The sequence below is a fragment of the Sebastes umbrosus genome, chromosome 1, assembly GCF_015220745.1.
Source record: "Sebastes umbrosus isolate fSebUmb1 chromosome 1, fSebUmb1.pri, whole genome shotgun sequence".
NCBI lineage: Eukaryota > Metazoa > Chordata > Actinopteri > Perciformes > Sebastidae > Sebastes > Sebastes umbrosus.
Genome location: NC_051269.1, coordinates 32,333,405 through 32,356,126, shown reverse-complemented (window position 1 = coordinate 32,356,126; position 22,722 = coordinate 32,333,405). Strand labels below are relative to the sequence as shown.

Genomic DNA, 22,722 nt, shown 5'->3' with positions numbered 1-22,722 from the left:
GCTTAAAGGGGAACTATGACCATTTTCAAAATTCATACCTGTTATTCCTACGGTCTAAGACAGTCCAAAAATATTAGTAAACATGAATAACTCTCCCAAATCCAAAAACTATAGTGCTAAAACTCAGTGTATACAGTGTGGAGCTGCTCCATAGACAATTCTGAGGGACTGTTCTGAGTATATGGGTGCATTTTCTGTTTCACAACCGAGAAAACTACAATATAATAAAGCTCATTTGGGTGTGAAAAAGAAAACAAACATTTTGTGGGTCCACAAAATCAGTCTCCTATTCATTGTCTATGGAGCAGCTCCAGACTCTATACCCTACCCTATTGAGACTTACTTCTCTGGTTTCTGGCTTTGAGAGAGAGAAGCTCAACTTTACATGGAAATGACATAGTGTAATTCTTAATTTAGGTGGGGTTCCCCTTTAAAAATGAAAACACAGTGCTAAAGATTCCAGCATGGTGTCGGATGGATGGATGGAAGGAAGTTTATTTTGAATTGTCTGTGTGTTGATGTAAGAAACACTGATAGCTGATTGTGTTTTAGAAAGCCAGCCTACTATAGGGTACAACTAAACACATATTGCGTCAATACACATACAAAGACACAGAGAAAGACACAGGGCGACCCAGGGTTAGTGAAGCGTTAACTTGCGGCTGCTGGGTGGGTTAGTTGGCATGCTAACTACCTCGGTGCTCGGCTGGCAGGCAGACATGCTGGCGGGCAGGTTAGCTGTTCACTTGCCAAGTGCATCCGAGGGCATCGCAGCCTGTGCCATTGAATTGGAGATGAGCGGCAAATGTGACAAGGGGATTTAGCTTTACTGTTCCACTCACGTCCCCCAGATATAAAAGGGGGACGGTGTGTGTCTGCATATGTGCATGAAAACGTGTGTGAAAGTGGCTCTGTTTGTGTGTGCAGGAGTTTATGCACGCATTAACATGGGTGCAGGTGCCTGCATGTGTGAGTGTGTGGCGGCGGCAGTGTGTGTAGGTATTTGCCACACTCGTATACAGCAGCGCGATGGGACATTATGCCTCATGCATAGTGTATGAAGTGGTTCCTGAATTTCAAACTGACCCCTAGCACCTCCCACGGTACACGCAGTTCAATTTGGTGCCCCAGGTCCAAATTTGGACTGCCGCCATCCACACTTGGATAATTTAAAGACAGGAAAAGCTTTTTATGCACGGCACCTTGGGCAGGGAGGGCAGCCAAATATTCTAGCCCAAGGTCTGCACTGAATTTAAGACGCACACTCAGTTTCCCGTTTATTAGGTACACCAAGCTAAAGCAAACGCAGCCTAATCCAACAGTGCTGCAATAAATCCTACCTTCATGAAGGTTATAATGTTCAGCTTTTGTTGAAACTGTTTTAAAGAGGTGCTGACTCAACTTTATGGTCATTCTGGAGGATGCAGTTTTGTGGTGCTGTTTAATTGTACTGCGCTATACTGAGAGCTGCTTCTAATATTATGTTCACTCCATTTACAGTAAATCATCTGGATGTTGTAGACTGAAGGTCCAGTAATATCTATTGTTTAAAGAAGCATCTTGCATTGAGTATCTGTCTCTATTTGTAATGTTATCTGACGTTACCGGTTCTTGGAAGAAACAGGGGCGACTCTAGGTCCTCCCCCAGAAAATTTTGCACGTCAAACCCTACATTTCTTGCATTCTGCTGAATTTTTATGCTGAATTTTTATGCTTTCTGCTTTTTCTGCATCAATGGTGAAAATATCTTGGGCTCAATGAATCCACAAGAGTCTCAACTTTCAAGTGATTCCCAATTTATGCAATTCCAAGACTGTTTAGGGACCCCAGAACGCAGAAATATTCAAATACACCATTTTTTAGAATAGGCGAAAATAACACATTTAAACTGCATGGTTTTTGCCCCAAACTGCATGTGATTATCATAAAGTGGGCATGTCTGTAAAGGGGAGACTCGTGGGTACCCATAGAACCCATTTTCATTCACATATCTTAAGGTCAGAGGTCAAGGAACCCCTTTGTAAATCGCCATGCCAGTTTTCCCTTGCCAAAGTTTTGCCTGAATTTGGAGTGTTATTTAGCCTCCTTCCAGACAAGCTGCATTCCTTAGTTTTTGTAGTTTCATATGATGCCAATATCACTCTAGCATAAAGACCACTACCGCCTCTTCAAGACAGTAATGTCAGCGGTCTCAGAGGGTTTGATCATTTTTTTTTATGGGTGCTGAGATTAAATTTAGGTGTGCTTGAGCACTCCTAAAAAGAGTCTAAAATCGCCCATGGGAAGAAACAGACAGATGGACTAAATTCCTCTACAATCCACTGAGAGTTAGACAAGAACAAAACTGCAGGGACAAACTACAAAAACATGCTGGCCAGCACACCATTTATAGAAAGATAAGCTTATGTAACATTATCAAGGGCCACGGATGTGGACGTAATGTAAACGTTAACTGTCAGTCGGCTATCCTTTGTGTTGCTATCAGGAGGAGTGAGTAAGTTCCAGGAATAATATCGGCAGTCTAACCATCTAAATCTTCCTCTAGTTGTTCGCTAAAAAAATATCACGCCACCTGATGTTTTTGATTCTTCGTCTCAAGCTAAACCCAGACAATGAGCAGTATTTTAGTGAACAGGTGAGTGACTCCAGCTTCTGAATGATTCACCGCTGATGACAGAAAGAAAGCGGTTCTGTTCAAACAACAGAGTTTGGAAGTGACAACTAACTGTCATTTTATTACGGCAGAGCAGAGTGACATGGAAACTGAGTGTGAGAACAGTGCCTTTTCCACGAGCCTCGCAATGGACGAGAACAACACATGTAACCATGGTAACTGTACATGACAAAGACACAGACACATGTAGCCTCAAAACGCTGAGAAGAAATAAGAAATTTGAAATTAAAAATTAAAAATGTATGACTAAAATTTCACTGATGAAAATTAGACTAAAACGTCTATTTCCGTCAAAAATATTAGGCTAAAACAAAATCAGGTACCAAAATGAACACTGGCCTAATGCTTGCATTATTATGTATATCGTAGACAAATCTAAGTGCTACATTATCACATCTATATTATCTTTTATTGTGAGGTACAAATAACCACATTGAGATTTGTTGTTTCTTCATTTTATGTGTTCTCAACCTATTCACATAGTTTGGAACTAATTCTTGCACTCTGTTAGTGCAAAAAGTGTAAAGTTGAACCAACTATTTCACTTCATTATCACTGACTCTTGCTGAGATTGAAAAGTGTCTTTTGAGGTTAGACACAAAAAGCAGTGATACACAGCATATAGACACACAAACACATGTTTTCGTCCACCTGCCAGATTCCATCCAATTAGTGAGCAGTGTGATAGATCGTTGTGTTTGTTGGCCAGGAATCAACTTTGCACGGCAGTAGCGTAGAAGCAACAGTGTACACACACACACATACGCTGTGCAGGTTCACACATCCCCAGTCATAAGGTAATGAGCAACATTGGCAGCAGACCCACATGTAAACACATCTGCATCAAATGTATGGAGGCGCTCACTCACATACACACACACAAACACACTCGCCTCGCTCACTTGCCTTTTCTCTGCGAAAAACAAAAATAATAGACAAGTAGAAAATCAATAACTGTCTTCTCTGCTCAGTGCTAACAGCACTCAGTTCTCTCCCTCCCTCTGGAGGAACGGAGACAGTTGCCAGGCAGGGATGTCAATCAGACGCTCGCAGAGTGGCCATGGCTATGGCTGCTTTATAAACACACAGACTTTCACTGATTACACAGTCAGGAAGACAGCCAAACAGTCAATCAGTCAGTGCGTTGAGGAAGCATCTTAATCAGTCAGTCAGCTAGTTAGTTACACAGAGAGATCCAACTGAACTGTTGATTCACTCAGTCTGTATGTTGGTCAGTTGGTTGGTTGGTTGGTTAGTTAGTTAGAAGCACTGACTGACTGAACCATTCACACCACTCATTCATTCAGTCAGTCAGCTGGTGGTTTAGTCAGTCAGTTTAGTTGCTGTAAAGAAGCATTCAACTGCTCAGTCTGTCTGTAAATCATCAGCCATCAAACCGCTGAGGATACAGTCTTTGATTTGAAGGAACAGTGTGCAGCATTTCATGGGATCTATTTGCAGGAATGGGAAATAATATTCATAACTATGTTTTCATTAGTGTGTAATCACCTGAAACTAAGAATCATTGTGTTTTCGTTAGCTTAGAATGAGCCCTTCATATCTACATAGGGAGCGGGTCCTCTTCACGGAGTCTACCATGTTGCTCCACCATGTTTCTACAGTAGTCCAGAACGGACAAACCAAAGTCTGGCTCTAGAGAGAGCCTTTAGTGTTTTTACATTACCTGAAGGCCACCGTAGTTCTCTGAAACGCTTGTGAAACTGCAGTAAAGTGAGGCCGCAGAATGCAAAACCGTGGTACCGCCAGCCGCCGTCTGACCTCCGTTGCTCCTAAAGTAGTGTTATTATGGTAAGGATGGCTTCTGAGGGAGGCAAATGGCGTTACCGTGGTTTTGCACTTTGTGGATCACATTACAGTAGTCTTGGAAAGGGAGGAGTGAGTGGAGGGGTACTCAGTTGGTTGCATTCTGCAACCACACCACTCGATGTCGCCAAATCCTACACATTGCTCCTTTAATGTATTAGGTACAGTCAATGATGTCATTTAATGAGAAGACATCTGATAACTAAGTTGAATATAAAGACGTTTTTAAAAGCGAGCAGCTAATTTTAGGGCAGATTTTCCCAATGGGTTTAAGCAAGTGGAAAACTTAAATGTACTGTATAGAGTTACTAATTTTGCCACCCACATGTTATCAACTTGGCAGCCGGTGGTCCACCTTGGACCAGACTGAAAGTTGTCACTTATGCAGTCAAGTATCTGTACATCTACAAAATAGATTGGCACAAATTCAGGTTAAGAAAACTGTTGGACGGATTACCAGGAAATGTTCAAACTACTGAAAAAGACTTAAAAGAATTTAAAAAAGAATATGAATAAGGAGAGGTCTAAAGCGTGATTTATGTGGCCAAAGTGATGTCATACCATCAGACACAGCCCTTCATGGGGATTCTGTGCGAACGCTTTTCCTTGTCACGATTCCACGTCAGCTCATATCCGGAACTTGACTGAACTTGTACTCTATGATGGAGAAAAACATAAAACTATAAATACTACAGTGGGAGAGTATTTGATACTCAACAGCTAGATTCGGGGTATTTAAAGTTAAAAGGGAACCATCCGGGCCTCCCATTGCCTAGTGGTCTAAAGCGCAAAGTCTCGAGCTGGGGACCTTTAATGCATCTCATCCCCCTCACTCTCTCCATACATTTCCTGTCTGTTTCTACTAACTGTTAAATAAAACGTTGTTTAACTGTGTGGGATATTGTATTTTGTTTCAATTTAACACATCTATCTGTCCAAATTATTAATTTCCCTATCATTATAATTTCATTCTTCCTTGCAGTGCTGTCAGACTGATCTTAAATAGATTCAGTCACATTTTTTATTTCCAGTTTTCACCCATGCAACATGTTTACCTCACACTACACGCAGCAGTCATGCATACACGCATACACTCTTTTGTCATAGCTTCAGAGCCAGGTTGTGACATCCCTCCCTAGCAATATAATGCCATTGCCACAGTGATAGTGCTAGTCAATTACATTTATCATAATTTTCATAGAACATGTTTTGCACTACTGCAGACAGACATGAGATTGTCTCAAACTGGGCAAGCAAGAAAAACAATATTCTTTTAACAAAAAGACCCACCCCCCGAAAAAGCTATTCTTTTAATAAGACAAAAACTAAAGATCAAATGAACCCGTGTCAGTGAGATCGAGCAGCTTACATATCAAACAATATGATAATGAAGATGATGATGCCATTTACAGAACAACACCTCAGTCTTCATGTAGTTAGTCCCTTTGTCACAATTTACGAATCAATTACAGGTTACAGAGATGGTGGTCAGTGGAGTGTAGCAGCATGGATGAGATGTTTAGCTGGATGCCGATGGAGTGTTATATAGATCAGAGAGAGAGTGAGAGAGCGAGAGAGAGAGAGAGAGAGACTGTTGGAGGAAGGGGGGCAGGGACAAGAGAGAGAAGAGCTAATCTTTATGTGGCCTGTGCTTTCACAGGGTGGTCGCCTTGGAGATGATGGATGTGAGGGAGAGGTGGGATGGAAGGAGGGAAAGAGAGAGACATAAAGAGACAGAAATATGTGAGCTAGCATGCGTGACTGTGTTTGTGTGGGCATTATGTATGGCTATATGATATTCACAACTCAGGCGTGTGTCAATGTTTCTTTTCACGTGTTGCATTGAAAAAAACAAAACAATGCGGTAAGTAATCTCAGTAATAATAGTTATTATTAGAATGAAAATGGCAGAGAAAAAAATATATACATCATGTTGGTATTGGTACAATTGTACAGCAAGTAGCAATCACACAAAAGCTACAATCAGTGTATGCTAGTATTCTATAGACCCTTTTAGTCATGGTTATGTCATGGTGGTAGCTGCAGGAAAACAAAGGAAAGACTGGAGGCAAACACGAAGCAGCTCAGAGTAGCAGGCTAACGTTACACATCGAAAAAAATGGCATCTTGCTGTGTTGTTGGGCGTCAGAATCGAAGGAGTATGGCTTCAACTTGAAATTTTATTGCATACCTGAGATGGACAAACTGTGATTCGAGGCTCTACTGATCTACAATATCAGCAAAGAAATAGAAAGAAAATGTTACTAATAGTTTAGCCTTCTGCTAACCGTAGTCGTCACAGCTGCTGCACCGCAGCGGTGAGCTTACCACTCACGCAAAAAGCTAAACTATTAGAGAGATGGAGAGAAAACGTTGCTAATAGGCTAAACGATTAGAGAGATGAGAGAAAACGCTGCTAACAGGCTAAACGGTTAGAGGGATGGAGAGAAAATGTTGCTTATAGGCAAAACGATTAGAGAGATAGAGAGAAAACGTTGCTTATAGGCTAAATGGTTAGAGAGATGGAGAGAAAATGTTGCTTATAAGCTAAATGGTTAGAGAGATGGAGAGACACCTCTGTCCATCAAAGAGGGGGAAGTCAACAGGCTCTTCAAAGGACAAAACCCCCGCAAGGCAGCCGGCCCAGACGCTGTCTCACCTGCAACCCTGAAACACTGTGCAGACCAGTTGTCTCCAGTGTTTACAGGGATTTTCAACACATCACTGGAAATCTGCAGGGTGCCGGCCTGCTTCAAAGCCTCCACCATCATCCCGGTCCCCAAGAAGCCAAGGATCACAGGTCTTCAGGACTACAGACCTGTCGCCCTGACCTCCGTTATAATGAAGACCTTTGAACGCCTTGTGCTCCACCACCTAAAGACTATCACCAACCCCCTGCTGGACCCACTGCAGTTCGCCTACAGAGCCAACAGGTCTGTAGACAACGCAGTAAATTTAGCCCTTCATTACATTCTCCAGCACCTGGACTCCCCTGGCTCCTATGCCAGGATCCTGTTTGTGGACTTCAGCTCCGCATTCAACACCATCAGCCCAGCTCTGCTACAGGACAAGCTTTCCCTGCTGAGCGTGCCTGACTCCACCTGCAGGTGGATCACTGACTTTCTAACAGACAGGAGTCAGCACGTAAGGCTGGGGAAGCAAGTCTCCGACACCCAGACTATCAGCACCGGTGCCCCCCAAGGCTGCGTTCTCTCCCCACTGCTCTTCTCCCTGTACACCAACGGCTGCACCTCCAGACACCAATCTGTCAGGCTCCTTAAGTTTGCAGACGACACCACCCTCATCGGCCTCATCTCCGAGGGTGATGAGTCTGCCTACAGATGGGAGGTTGACCATCTGGCATCCTGGTGCAGCCAGAACCACATGGAGCTGAACGCTCTGAAGACAGTGGAGATGGCAGTGGACTTCAGGAGGAACTGATTCTGATTCTGATTCTGAGAAAATGTTGCTTATAGTTTAGCCTTCTTCTACCTGTAGCCGCAACAGTGAGCCTTTGGCTGCGATTAGCACAAGCTAAACTATTAGTAACATTTTCTCTCCATCTCTGGAACGCTTTGGCGATATTGTAAGACTCTTTTTGACTTTTGCTGCAGTGCAGGCAGCTGTTGCCAATGCTGGACTAGCAACTTTTTGTGCTGGACAGTTATAGGTATCAAAAGATTTATACGTCCTCAGTTTCTCTTTACTATGCACACTTGGTTTCTCTGTCAAGTGTGTAAATGTCTGGCCATCGAGTCAGCGTGTAGAGGTCGGCCAATCTGGTCCCGTTGGTTAATGTTAACTTTCTCAACATTTGCGGTCCCAGAGAGCGAGTGACTGTACATATTAAGAGACACTCGTATTTCCTTCAGCCATTGTTAAAAAACAAGCCAACAAAGCGTTAGCTAAAGTGTCCAGAGAATTATTCTGCCTACACTTTACGCTTCCCCCACAAAAATACGTCATCATGTTTACTAACGGGGTCTATGAAGCACATATTAATAAAAGGGATATTACAATATATAGAACTGTCTGGGTCGTGGTCTGAGAGTGTGTTTGTGGTTGTGTGTGTGTGTGTGTGCAGGACCAGATTGATACTGAATAGAGTGGCTCTGTTATCAGATTAGAGTTAGCAGACAGGCCAAGGCTCACAGTGGGGTTCACCACCTGCATCTACAGATAGCCATACACATACATACAATTATTTATTTTTTACATTATATTGTCTCAGTCTCTTCTTTCTTTCCAACAGTAGTGATTGACAGATCATCCTCTCCTCTTTTTTCTTCCTTCCATCTCGTCATCCCTCTCGCTGACAAAACCTCTCCTCTCCTCTTTATTCATCCTCTCTACATTCCTTCCATCATCCACTCATTCCTACTGTATCTCTCTTTTACAGTTTTCTATTAACCCTTCTTCACTGACAGACACTCTTAAGCCTCTATCTCCCCCACGTTTCCTCTCTTTCATCAGTCTCCATCCATTCCCCCATTGACAGGCACCTTCTATTCCTCTTTCATCCCAGCTACAAAGACTCATCCCTCGTTTTTTTTCTCCCTCTTTTTGTTGGCTGGAAATGGCAGAATTCCTCTTCCTATCAATCAACTCCTTCACCTGGACAAACTGAACAGAAGACGTCTTGATTTTTTGTTTCTGGGATTTGCTGTGGCAGGAAGACAGAGAGATAGCAGAGTGAAATAGTCTGCTATTACTAAATCCATTCACTTCGTCTTCATGCGGAATGGAGGTCTAAACATTTTTATTAGGACTGAATGTTGTCTGAGAGGTGCTTAAGATGCTGCTGGCACTACATTTAGAGGAGGACGGCTCTCTGCGAAAACGGCGGTGAATTAGTTTGTGGTTAAAAGTGGCTGGTGTGGAAAATGTCAACTGAAATGTTTTGAAGAAGGGGGAATAGCTCTACACAGACAGAAGATGTTCAGATCCTGGCACACATACACAGAGATGCAACACACACACACACGGCACAACTGATGGAGGTGACATTAAGAGAGAAGCACTTAAACGCGGCAGAATCCATCTGCAAACACATGCACTCCAAACTCCTGACTATTTTATATCACACACACACAAAAACCGATATACAACCACATTGTTTTATTTTTGAAATACCCTTTTCTTTGTCCTCTGTAAAGCTCTAAGGAACTCAAGATGAGAAGATGTGATCGTATACACACTTTGGACTCCACTCGGGGCATTATGCATTCCCTGTCTCCAGGCTAATGTTGACCATGGTACATGTAACTGCATACCTAAACTCAAAGTTTACTGGGGTTACAACTTACAATTATTTTCATAATTGATCAATTAATTAATCAATTATTTCTTTTATTGATCCTTTTGTTTAAAAATTGTGGGAAAATTGTAAAAAGAAAATGCCCAACACAAGTTCCCAAAGCCCAAGGTGGTTTTCTGTCAATCAACAAATCGAGTAAAGGTGTACCTTAACCTTAACCAAAGCCTTACATTACCCTAATTCTCAAATCCAGGCCAAGTCTTCCAACAAAAATTGGATAAAAGTCCAAGAACACAAACATCATCAATCTTTCTTTTTGTTAATCTCATTTGCTGATGCGAAGCACATAAACCTAATGCACATTCAACTGCATCACCCAGATGTGCCAAAGCAGCCTGTATTTTGTATTTTCAATTTCACAGCATGCTTTTCATTGCCTAATGTGACCTATTCCTTTTTCGGAAACTGTTTGTTCGGTGTTCGTACTGTGTAATACATAAATGTTTGAAATGTTCTTTATTTTCATTATGAAAATAGATTACTAAAGTTGCCAGTGTACAGAATCTCAGACCCCAGCAAGAGGATGCTGTCTGTCTTTGACACTTGCACCACTGTCTGTTCAAAATAAATGAAAATGAAAGCATTCGGGCTGCACAATTAATCAAAATTGTATCGAAATCACAATATGGCCTACTGCAATTTTCAAACCGGTGAAATGTGTGTCAAATTACCATTTTAAATTAAATATTATCGTGCTGCAGAGATGTCCTGGCCTTCACACCATATCTGTGACTTCTGTGTACCGTTACACCCCTGATTGTAATGCATTGGACTGCAATATATTGAAAAGTGTTTATATTTTTTCCCCATATCCATTTGCATATTATCAGCCCCCCACCAGGGCCCTCAACATCCTACCTGTTGAAAACTGGAGCCAATTTCAAACATTTTTTAAGGCTATAATTGAGAATAAACAGATTTCTGATTGCCTTTAAAAATAGCACCACACACAAGTACAAATGTTTTGTGTCCGCAATGCTCGAGTTCTGCCTCGGTAGTCAAGGCAGAACTGGAGTGGCACTTAACCAAGCATCTCAGAGACCGGCACATACTCACCCATCAGGGTAGACAAATACTGCGTTCAGGAGACCGACGGGTTCAAGTGGGTTAAGTATGTGGGATACCGTGGAAATGTTGCTACAATGCCGCTGGCCCCTGCTAATGGCGTTAAATGGCACAGCTCTAGCATTCTGCAAATGGTTGGCGCCGAAGCCTTGGAGGAGTATTGTGGAGGAGGAGGTGACACTTAAAGTAAGTGCCGGTTTGAGAGACGTTTGTTCTTGAATGTGACTTTGAGGACGGCTGTGTTTTGTTTCACTGAGGAGGAGGTTGAAAGAGAGAATAGATGATGAGAGGTAAAGGGTGGACTCTCAAATTCTCTCATGGGCTTACGCAAACGCACGAATGCAAGCGCACCAACACACACTGAATATACAAAACGGCCAATGATAACGGCCATATAGGGACAATATATAAGATAACGTCACCCCAAAAAGAGACAAAAAACCCACAAAGCTTCGTGGTGACGCAAGGCCTTGGTGAGCTGACATTTACCCTGCATCCCTAACACACACATAAGGTGACATATGCATGACAATGGCCCAACCAGAGACACTGACAGCAGAGAGGGACAGCAGAGAGGAGGTGCAAGGCCATATCCTGAAGCAACTGTCTTTAATGGATGGCAGAGGGCAGAATGTGTGAAAAAAAAAAATTGTGTGCATGCATGAATCATAAAACATAAAAGAACTTTTGAGTGACATATAAGGAAGGCTGTGCTACTGTAGATAGTGAGTTGGGTGGACTTCAAGCGGGAGACAGAAAAAGTGAGATAGATACTCTAGTGATGTTCAGATCAAGACACTGGCAGAGAAGAAAGATAAGCAGGCCGTCGGTTTCATTGGCAGATTGATTGACAAACAGACAGGCGGACAAAGACTAACAGATATATACAGTGGAGCCTGTATGAATAAACTCATGGAAAGTCATACAAGTCAGTAGTAGCTGGGCGGAAGTGACAGAACTGATCCGAGCCAAGTCAGTATTTGCCTGCTGCTGAGATTCATGGACTGTAACTTTGCTTACATGACTTCATGATATACAGAAAGTACCAGAAGACTATGAGGAAACGAGTTTAGGGAGACAGATTGTGTTCGATAGGCATCAAGCTTCATGTGCAGAAAGAGACAAAAGAGAAACTATATTCAAGAAAAAGCATGAACCATAAAAGGTATCAACTTCATGATTCATTCTGGGGAGAAAAATACAGCATTCTCCCTTTAATCACAGGGAAGAATGCATCTGCTTTAGCAAATCCTTAAAAGCACAAACAGATAACAAAAGAACAGAGCTTTTAAGCTGTCGCAAGGTTTTCAGCAGGCTAGAAGCTTTGCTGTCTATTGAGCGGTCATGTTATCGTCCCACAAAGCCAAAAAATTACTGCATCCAATTACATTGTATGTCTTTTCTAACTCGCTAGCTATTTTATCTGCCCATGAACAGACAGTTTATTTTGCTTGTTAGTTTAAAAAAAACAAAACTGCCCTCTTTTCCAGAGTGCATCTCAAAATACGTTGGTGTGCTATTGTTGTCCTTCAGTGCAGCAGATAAGTGGTTTCTTTAGAAAACTACAAAATGACGAAGGGCATGTGTGTCGGCCCAGCGTCAACGTAATGGAATTCAAAAAGTTTTGTTCCTAAATGAGATCTCCAACATTTAAAAAGTATGACATTATGTTTAGACATTTGGTTGTTAAAGGGGACCTATTATGCTAATTTCCAGGTGCATACTTGTATTTGGGGTTTCTACTAGAACATGTTTGCATGCTTTAATGTTAAAAAAATGACTGATATATTTGACTTCAGGACATCTCTGAACATTTTTACTGTATCAATTTAGAAAAAGTGTATGATTTAACTTTTTCCCACGATCTAGTGTTAAAAAAGTTAACAGAAATCACAATAAATCGTAATATCGAATCGCAATTCATGTAGAATCAAAATACATATCGAATCACGATAGGTGAATCGTCCCAGCCCTCATCATTACGTTACGGAAAACAAGGCAGGACTTCAATCAAGGCGTTTCAGATAGATCAGGAGCAGTGTTTCTGTGGGGGAGAGTAACTCCCTTTGGCTTGGACTTTGGGTTTTGTAACTTTGCACCTTTTACATGCACAAAAAAAAACCTATACAACACGTTAAAGGAAAGGGGAAAAGCACAAAAGTACAATAGGTCCCCTTTAATTTTTTTCATTTTCTGATGACACTGATCAATTGTTCATTTAACATTTTCCAAAAACGTGTCATTTTGCTATGTAAACTTTCATCTTGTCACTCGCAGTACATGATGAGCTCATGTCAGGTAAAAAAAACCTGCTGTTCCACTTTTTGGAACAAGCACACCGGCACCTCGTTCAGAGAGAGGTAGAACCTCCATTATTAACAGTCTCACCCTTAACAAAATGTTCCCTCTAGGGTCTATAGAATATTATATTTCATAATGAAATATGATCCAGTGCATTGTCTCATTACTAAATCTGCAGTGCATATATTGCTCCCTGGTGACCCTTAACTACCTGCAGCCATACTGAAACTTTTCCTCGTAAAACTCTCGTCCAAGTGCTCTGCTCTACCAAGCTGCTGGCTCTGTCAGATCCATTTATAGACAGGCAGACTGGACAGCCGCCTGCATGTCCAGAGGGGTCTTGGGACTGCCCACTCATTTCTTTTCATTAAGGCTGAATGATCAGAAGCCTCCGGTGGCAGCTCTACTCGTCTCCATTCTCTATTTGACCCAATCTCAATCATTTGGGTATCATCCCAAGGTGCTATTTGAGTATTCACATTTTAACCCAGCGTTACTCAATATTTCCATAAAAACGAAGAATATCGTAAGCTCTAAAAAGGTGACTGTTTTATGGACATTTTTATTTAAAACTATTTTTTCAACTGTATGGTATATCATATTGTAATACATTGAAAGGTGTACATGTTTTACCGGTATGCCACTCAGTTTTCAAGAACAAGACTGCAACAACTGACAAGATCATGGGTCTGACTTTTCAGACAAAATCGAGAGAACTACTCCCAACTGAGTTACGCTGTGGGCTACAACTGATTTTGTTAATATATATTTGTTTTACATTTTGGCAAAGCAACACCATTAAAAGTATCCCGAATGAACTATTAGCAGTTTCTAATTGCAGTACACCGATGGATGTACAGGCAACTATCACTTTGATACTGAACATGATGATTCTCTGGCAAGTTCCAGAGTTATAATTAACACATCTTCTCTGAATTCTAAGTGGAGTCATGGACTTTTATCTGCGATGGACATCTGAGATAATCGCCTCAGAAAGTGCAAGTCACTCTGAAACTATAAATATGTGCATCGTTTCTGTGTTTGACTCTGAGAAGGAGTAAGATTTTTTACGCAAATTGCAGTATTTGGGAATTAAAGGGTAGTTCGGGTGTTTTGAAGTGGGGTTGTATGAGGTACTTATCCATAGTCAGTGTATTACCTACAGTAGATGACAGTTGGAGTTTTGAGAAGCAGACAGGAGTTACCGCACGGGAGCAAAGCTATGTACTGCTGTGGAAGGGGCCACCTACATGTAACAGAAACGCCCACCTAAAAAAATCAATATCAATTTAAGTGCCGGTTTACCTTGCCATGAGACAGCCCTTTCTGACAGGAAACTGAAGCCGTTGTATCCATCTATGCTCTTGCCAAAGCCACCAGACTCCTTTTAAAAAAAACATTTTACCTTGCAGAACACGGGGGTTTCCCCCAATTGCTGCCTTGATCCGTTAGTTACTAACCGATAGAGGCAGCGGTAGACCAGCAACTCCCGTGTTCCGCGAGGTAAAATTACAGTTTTTTTTAAATGGAGTCTGGTTGCTTTGGCGATAGCATAGCTTGATACAACGGCTTCAGTTCCCCGTCAGAAACATAGACTGTATAGCTGTCTCATGGCAAGGTTAAAGCTGCGAAAATATTATAAATGTAGCGTCCCCTAAACTGATATTGATTTTTTTTTTTTAGGTGGGCCTTCCTCTAAGGTGGCTAAAATACATTTAGCTGCCGGCCCCGTCCACAGCAGTACATTACTTTGGTTCTGTGTGGTAACTCCTGTCTGCTTCTCCAAACCGGGGGCACGTTCACGGTCCTCGACTGTAGGTAATACACTGACTATGGAGAAGTACCTCATACAACCCCACTTCAAAACACCCAATCTATCCCTTTAAAAGGTTTTAAAGTATCATAATTGCTTAAATGAGCTGTGTGTCGCAGCCACTGCCGCTGTAACTGCTGACTGTGCCGATAAGTGAGCCAAAGTACTATAACTATCTTCCCATTGTTTTCAGAACACCGACATGCATCTGTTCCTTTCACCTCACATGGTATCTTTCCTTCACATCTCTCTCCCCCTCCCCTTCAACTCACAGTTTGAAAACCTCCGGACCAGATCAACACTCTTTTATCGCCATCTTCTATTGGCTTCTTCGTTTCTGGCTGCTTTCACTGACCCCGTCTGCCTACTCTCGCTGACCCTGTCTGATTCCTGCCGCTGGCGTTAAAGATGCTCTAAATGTACAATATGGATGCAAATAACTATAGCAAGAGGTTTTAAAGTCTGACAGAACCATTGAGAGAGAGGTTTCAGCTTTGGCCCCCTAAAAAGGGCTTTTATTAGAAATTTGTGTTTTCACAAAGACAGCAGTGGGTCTGAGACCGAGCTGCATGACTGTGCGAGCAAATGAAAATGAGAGGGATGGCACCTGACATGTTAGTCAAACCTACCTAAGCCTTAAAAGAGCTCCATGGCTAGCAGTGCTGCTCAGAGCTAATGTACTGGCTAATGTGACAAAGTGTGCAGTGAAGGGCAGTGAAGGAGGCTTTAATATAGGAAGAAGAGGGACAAATGGAGGATGGGAACTGGCGGAGAAGAGATGGATCAAGAGTGACAGCAGCATGAAAGATCCAAGGACACGCAGATAATAGGTGGATAAAAAGAGAAATAAAGGGTATAATATAGGATGTATATTGGATGTAGATAGTTTAAACGGACACTTAAATGTGAGCTCTTCTACATTTACACATTTATATCTTAAATCTAGGAACAATTTATATGCCTTTTTAAGGTTGAGCTTAGGATAGAGCGCTCTTCAGAAGTCTTAAAGGTCAACCTGAAAATCCAACCATCTTCAGACGAGTACCGCAGGTCACTCTTGAAGAGCGAGATTTCATCTCTGTTAGATTATCCCAATAAAGAAAGGTTAGACAGAGAAGATGTCAGCGATAAAATGTTTTGGGTCGAGATTGTTCTTTTCAAAGTGAGTCGGCAACCGTGGGGAATTTTAAAAAGGTGCCAACTGTAGAATTTTTGGACTTTCAGGTGGACAAACTCTGGGATTTTTTTTAACATGTGAATACAGTTCGGAGTCATACGACAGTTTGGTTTGCAATGCCACAAACAGAGATCTAAAGGCCCAGACACACCAAGCCGACATCAAAGAACTAGCGGTGACGAAGGCCGACTGTTGCGTCGCCTCACATCGTGTATTGGCCAAAAAGTTGCACTCGAACACACCACAAAGACTACAGCCGACGGCCAACTACCACGTACGTTGTGCGCCTGCGTAAGATGAAATAACTCTCCAGCAGGTCGCAGTAGTCTGTATTCGTCATTCAAAAAGAGAAATCGGAAGACCTTGGACGACAGATATACAAGTCGTTGCTATAATACATACATGAAAAAAAAAAAACAGTATTTGCCGACCATTTCCACACCACTCTCACTCACCACTTAGCTTCATTCCAGATGGCCATGTCGTCGTGAAAATATCCGTGTTTTGGAATGATCAGATGAGATGAAGATGAAAAATGAGAAGAGACTTCTCTTGACTTTACTCGTTTGCTTGCTTTCTTCATTTCCGTTTCTCTTCTCGTGCACTGATTTGCTTAAGCTGAACAGCCAGTCAGAGTGATTTCTGTCACCGACGAGCGGATTCAACGTGCTGAATCGGCCTAAAAACCTCTGCGACAAGGGCAGACTTGAGCCGACAGTGCAGGACACACCGCAAAAACAAGGGCGACGGACGCTCATTGATGGCCCGAAATTGTCCGACGGTGTGTCAGCGCCTTAAAACAATAAGAGCACAGTAATGTTTGGCCTCACTGTCTGAAAAGGACTAGACCTCATTCATCAACGCCAGTCAAATCCACTTTCTTCCGCCAGAGTAGAAGTTAAGGATTTTTTCATTGCTATTCAGAGGACAGTGTAAGGGTCTAAACCTGCTCTGGTTTTCAGGCCACAACACTTTCACTCACAGAGGAATGGGTGTTCGATACAGACTGAGGCTTTCTTTTTCATTCATTTGCCCTTTTACTCTCTCTTTCTGTCTCTTCTGTGTTTTCTTTCTCTGACTCTCATTCACACTCACTCTACCGTATGCCTGATTGAATCTGTATTAAACAAGTGGCTCAAAAAAAGGAGAAAAACAGCTCGCCTTTACTCTGCACTTTACTCTGACACTCACAATCTGACTTTATACATCACATGCTCACAACAAAAAAAACTGAAGCACGCACAAACACACATACACAGCCTGTTTCCCCCAAAGAGCACCATCCCACTGGCAAAATGGATCTTTTGAACCAGTTTAAAAAGACTGATTGCTTTTATTGTGAGCCTTTGCTTCGCTTTTATCGACCGTTTAAACTGCCAAATTCACCAATTGTTGTTTTGTGCCTTTTATCTACTTTGGAGCCGTATCAGTGCGTTTTGTCACGATAATAATGTGCAAATTGCATCCATTCATTATTGTTTTTTGATGGAGAAATTGGGTAAAATTAGCACTTTGTAGATAAGCGTAGGGTCTGAACACTATTTGCGAAAGTATCAGCAGAGAGCAGAATGCATTTCAAAGAGCCGAATGACAAAACTGATTTTAATACACTAATAACGGTGTAATCTTCCTATCAGAAAGTTCCAAAACACAGTGCACGCCTGGCGACTTATAAATCCGCTCAATAAGCATGTCTCATTGATTCAGCTTCCTATCTGAAGTGTCAAAGTAACCCAATATGCAGATTACGATTCTCAGAAGTTAACTGTATTAGGACTGAAAGGATTATTTGTCCCCTTCACCTTTTTGTTCCACTGTCAGTGTCACTGCCAAGCTCTTTCCAGGTCTCTCTAATTACCTGCTATCCTCCTGTCTTCTTTAAAAACCTGGGAGCTAATTAAAAGAATGTTTCTTTGAAGGAAAGGGAGTTACTCTTAAGTGTGATACTCAAAGGGAATGAGCAAAGAGTGATAACAGCAACAAAACAATGGGAGAGGGAAATTGATTTAAAGTAGAGACGTGTGGAGTTAGATGTCACACACAAATATTCATGCATATTGCAGCAGACTGAAGCTGTACAATGTACTATACACTGTACAATTTTAGAAATGTTGTTGTGTATTTCCTACTACGAGTAGATCGTTTGTGATGTAAAGCCAAAGCTCACCATTTATATGCTCACACTGTATGTGTAAAACAGAAAAAACACACGCCCTGAAGGCCGCTCTGGCTGTTGAAAGTTGTCAATAAAAATTGGTTTGAAAGATCCAAGGCAGGTAAAGTTTGTTTGCTAGCCGAGGTCTGTACGGGTCACAACAATGCTAACAAGGCAGAAACGTGCTGCCTTGATCATCTATGCCATCCTGTCTGCTGAAACGTAAAAAAAAAAGAGGTGCTGGCATATATGGCGTAAATGGTGGCTATAGGAAGACGTGGACAGTATTGCTTGTCCATTTTGCAGAGAGAATTGTAGGTAATCTAGCAATGTTTTACTATATCTATTGTAAATTCTTATCTCAATAGCGATGCTCTGATTGTAAGCGGGTCGCACTGTAAAGGACAGAGGGTGTCGTATCCTGTATAGATTGTAAAACCCCCTGAGGCAAATTTGTGATTTTGGGCTATACAAATAAAATTGACTTGACTTGACTTAAGAAAAGTAGAAATAAGGCACTGACGTTGAGGAATAGGCTCGTGGCTCTGCTTCAACTGTGCGAGAGCCTGTGTATGGCCGACCAAAATTTCTGACATGTCAGAAATTCATCCGACTGATGGACGGCTGGTCGGAAGGAGTTAGTCAGTCCTCGGTCCCCCCAGTACACTGCACGGCAAACAAAGCTGAAATTCGGTCCGACTCTAAAATGAGTCGTGCGGCTCAAAAGTCTGGCCAGAAATGGGCTAAAATCATACATTATATGCCCAGCTTAATACACCCAAAAAAAAAAGAAACCTAAAAAAAAAAATCAACAACAGTTTTTTTTCATTCTCTCATGCTCCCCACACCCACGTTCAGTTTGTAGCCCTCGCCTACCTTCTTGGCTTGCTGCACACAGGTCATGTACTGTCTGGCCAGGCTGGAGCAGTGCAGGGTCTGATGTGGGTTTTCTCTGTAGCACTGGAGCACCTTGGCCTGCAGCTCAGTGCACACAGACGCAGTCTGTAGAGGTCTACACAGAAACAGAGGGCAGAGAGGAGGGTCAGTGTGAAAACAACACAGCACAGCCAGCTGTGTGTGCTCAAACTTCTTGGATACAATTATCATGTTGTGCATTTCTGACAGTTCATTAGATTGTCTATTTTAACTGAGCCACTCCTGTTTAGGAGCCGAAAACAGGGGTTTGTCTTGTACCAGGTGTTACTGCCAGTAGTGCTGCATGACTTGCTCAGTATTGACAAAAACATCAAAAAAATTTACTGATTGATTATTATTATTATCCACCGTTGATTTATTGTCAGATATTGAGCGCTATTTCTTGCCTTTGTTTTGTTTGAATTTGTTTAAAAAAAAACAAGAAAACATTTTCCACAAAAAGAAAAAAAAAGAGTAACTGGGCGGCTTTTTGAATGTTTTTAAAGAGATTGAAGCGTTTTGCGCGTCACTTTTGCATTGCCGAGCACCTCGCATTTTTATGCTCTGTGCAGCTCGCGCCCTGAACGCGTCAAGCTGAAAACATTTTAATTGAGAGCAGAAAAGTGCCCGACATCATTAGCGTTTTTCTCACTGAGGTGACTTTTGCTGGATACCCAGAGCTTTATGACTTTGCTAACCGTAGTTACCATGATCTGAATGTTTTTTCCAATAATTTAAACTATTAGGTAGTGAACATTTCATGGTTTGTGTTAAGCTTACGTTGGCACATTTGGTGGTTGCCTAGCAACAATAATAAAAAAAAAAAGACACAGCTTTGTCTGATTGGGCAACAAAAAGCCAGTAGTGCACCTCATGTTTTCCACCTACAAAACACGCTCTGTGTCATCAAGGCCTAAGGATCTAATTTTCTAATTTATCTCCCTATTGACATATCATTTCAGATTAATGCTATATGACACTTTTTTTGTAACGAAGAGTGACACATTTAACCTTTTTACTAAAGCACGGCAGAACATCTTCATAAATCTGTTCTGAATTCTGTTTGCTTTAAGGCTCATCACATTCGAAGACTGCCGTAGTAAATTGCTCTTCATGATTCTTTCTCATCAATTATGACAACGTTTTACTGACAAACTCCGAGCTGAGATCAGACGTGGCCTTACTACAGTAGATGGAGCGTAACAGGGCAAGGAGCAGACCAAGTGACATGATCACACAGGTTATAAACAGCCATGAAACTAAGATCTAAGGTGTGAAAAAACAGAAATTTCCTTTAATGTTTAGTCAAAGCACTGTAAAGCTGTAAAATATCACTATCACAATACTATCTCAAGATAACATCTGATTTCAGACACTGAAAACATACAATGGCAGTCTTTGTTGCTTTGAGAAAATGAATAAAAAAGGACTAACTACTAAATACCAAAAGAAGTCATTAATTTTAACTGTGATTGCCAAATTGGAATTTCAACAACATCAGCTTTGTGCCAATAAAAAATAAAATAGGTCCAAGTGACTAAACGTTACCAACTCCTTGAAGGCTTAGCTGAAACCTCAGTAAGAGCCGCACTAACAATATCTGTTTTGTTTCATTAAATCATATGAAGAGCAAAAGAAAATAAAAACACTTGAGATTGTTTATGGTTTGTTTTAGTTGCAGTTGGAGAAGCTAAGATAGTTTCAAAGGCTTCAAGGTGCAGCCTGTGGAGAGAGATGAATTATGCATAGACAAAGCAGCTTAGGAGTCAAAGTCAAACTTTTCTCTTTTCTTTTTATCTTACTCACACACATACGGTACATGTCGGCGTAGACAAAAGCACACAATCATATCAACACACACAAGCACACGTGTGCACACACACACACATACACACACATACAGGTAGTGAATGCTAATCCTACATGAGGGTAATCCTTGAGTGCTCTGTTGCTTGTAGTAATTTACCTGCTGTTGTGACAGAACTCGTAACTGGAAGGATTGGGATATGGATATGTACATGCACACTCACACGCACACACATGCAAAGACAACTTATTATTCACAGCACTGCATCCTGTACAACCTCTCATATGAATACTCACTTTACTAGCAACAGAATAAAGCAAAACAGAACAGCACAAAACCATAGACTGTATATAAGAAATGGACGTAGTCACCAAGACATCACCCATTGGTTTGTGGACTGCTGTTTTGAAGCTTCGAGTTCGGCCTTTTGACTGTCACCAGCTTGGTTTTTGGCGACCAAAATGGTTATAATTAACTCTAAAGAACTGAAAATACAGTGTGAAAGGGTTAAAGTTGTAAGACAAAAATGCAGTGGTAACGCTGTGGTAGCGACCTGTCAATCACAAGGTAGCTACGCCCTAGAGCATACCCTGCTTTATGGTCTATTTGACTCTAAATGGGACCATAATTTACTAAATGAACATCATGCTGTATTGAAGAAGACTTGAAACTAGCGATTGAGACCATAAACTCATGTTTACAATGTTTACTGAGGTAATAAATCAAGGGAGAAGTAGGCTCATTTTCTCATAGACTTCTATACAATCAGACTTCTTTTTACAACCAGAGGAGTCGCCCCCTGCTGGCTATTAGAAAGAATGCAGGTTTAAGGCACTTCCACATTGGCTTCACTTTTCAGAACTGGACGATGCCCACTGAGCAAAACAGTCCATTAATTCATATTAGTTAATGTAGTAAATCATATCACATGATCTTTTTTTGCTTTGGCCCAGTTGCTATGGAATTACAGATGTTCAAATTTCAATTTTTTTTTCCCTGAGCACCAAAAGCAATTCTCCTTCATGACAACTTATATTGTCAATTTGTCACAACTGCAAGTCCAAAATAAGCCGTGGAGGAACAACCTTAAAACATTTGCAACATCTAACTTAATCAGACACTTGTTATATTGTTATTCATGCTGCTCAGAGTAACCACAGCGACCAGTTAAAGCTAAAGGGCTCCGTTAACGGAGGTTCCATTGACTTACACTATGGTGCGTTTCTCTTGACTACTGCTCTGCTCAGTAAAAATAGGTATTGTGCGATGGTAAATTATAACGCTATCATGATGTGTACAAATGTAATCTTATAAAATGGAGTTTTTGGTGAGAAACTCGAACAAATCCAGTTGTTTGAAGGAGATGCTTTCACAGCAATATAAAATAGATTTTGAGAGAGAAATATGACCTGTTTAACTTCTCTAAGCAGCTTATAAGACTTCAATCAAAGCAAATAAAAATACAATCATTTATTTCCTATTTCATTTGAATTGTGTCTTTTTATTCAAATAACCACTATAGATGACAATAACAAAGTAAAAAGATAAATTTTGAATTTCTGACTTGGAAGTGAATGCAGCGCTCTGTTTGTTTATTTAAATGTGAAATTACACTAAAAATATTTTGTCCCTAAAATCTATGAATAATCGTGATCTCAATATTAATCAAAATAA

At 41.3% G+C, this 22,722-nt stretch overlaps 1 protein-coding gene across 4 annotated transcripts in view; it reads right to left on the bottom strand.

Annotated features, from left to right (window-relative positions):
- Nucleotides 1-22,722, bottom strand: part of LOC119485122 (MICOS complex subunit mic25a-like) — a 68,437-nt gene that overhangs the window by 2,657 nt on the left and 43,058 nt on the right. For 3 of the 4 annotated variants that reach the window (XM_037764464.1, XM_037764482.1, XM_037764489.1), the window contains one exon: nucleotides 19,183-19,338. In XM_037764464.1, the coding sequence (XP_037620392.1) occupies nucleotides 19,183-19,338 (156 nt within the window). The remainder of the gene's footprint in view (nucleotides 1-19,182; nucleotides 19,339-22,722) is intronic. The other variant, XM_037764474.1, reaches the window with a different exon arrangement.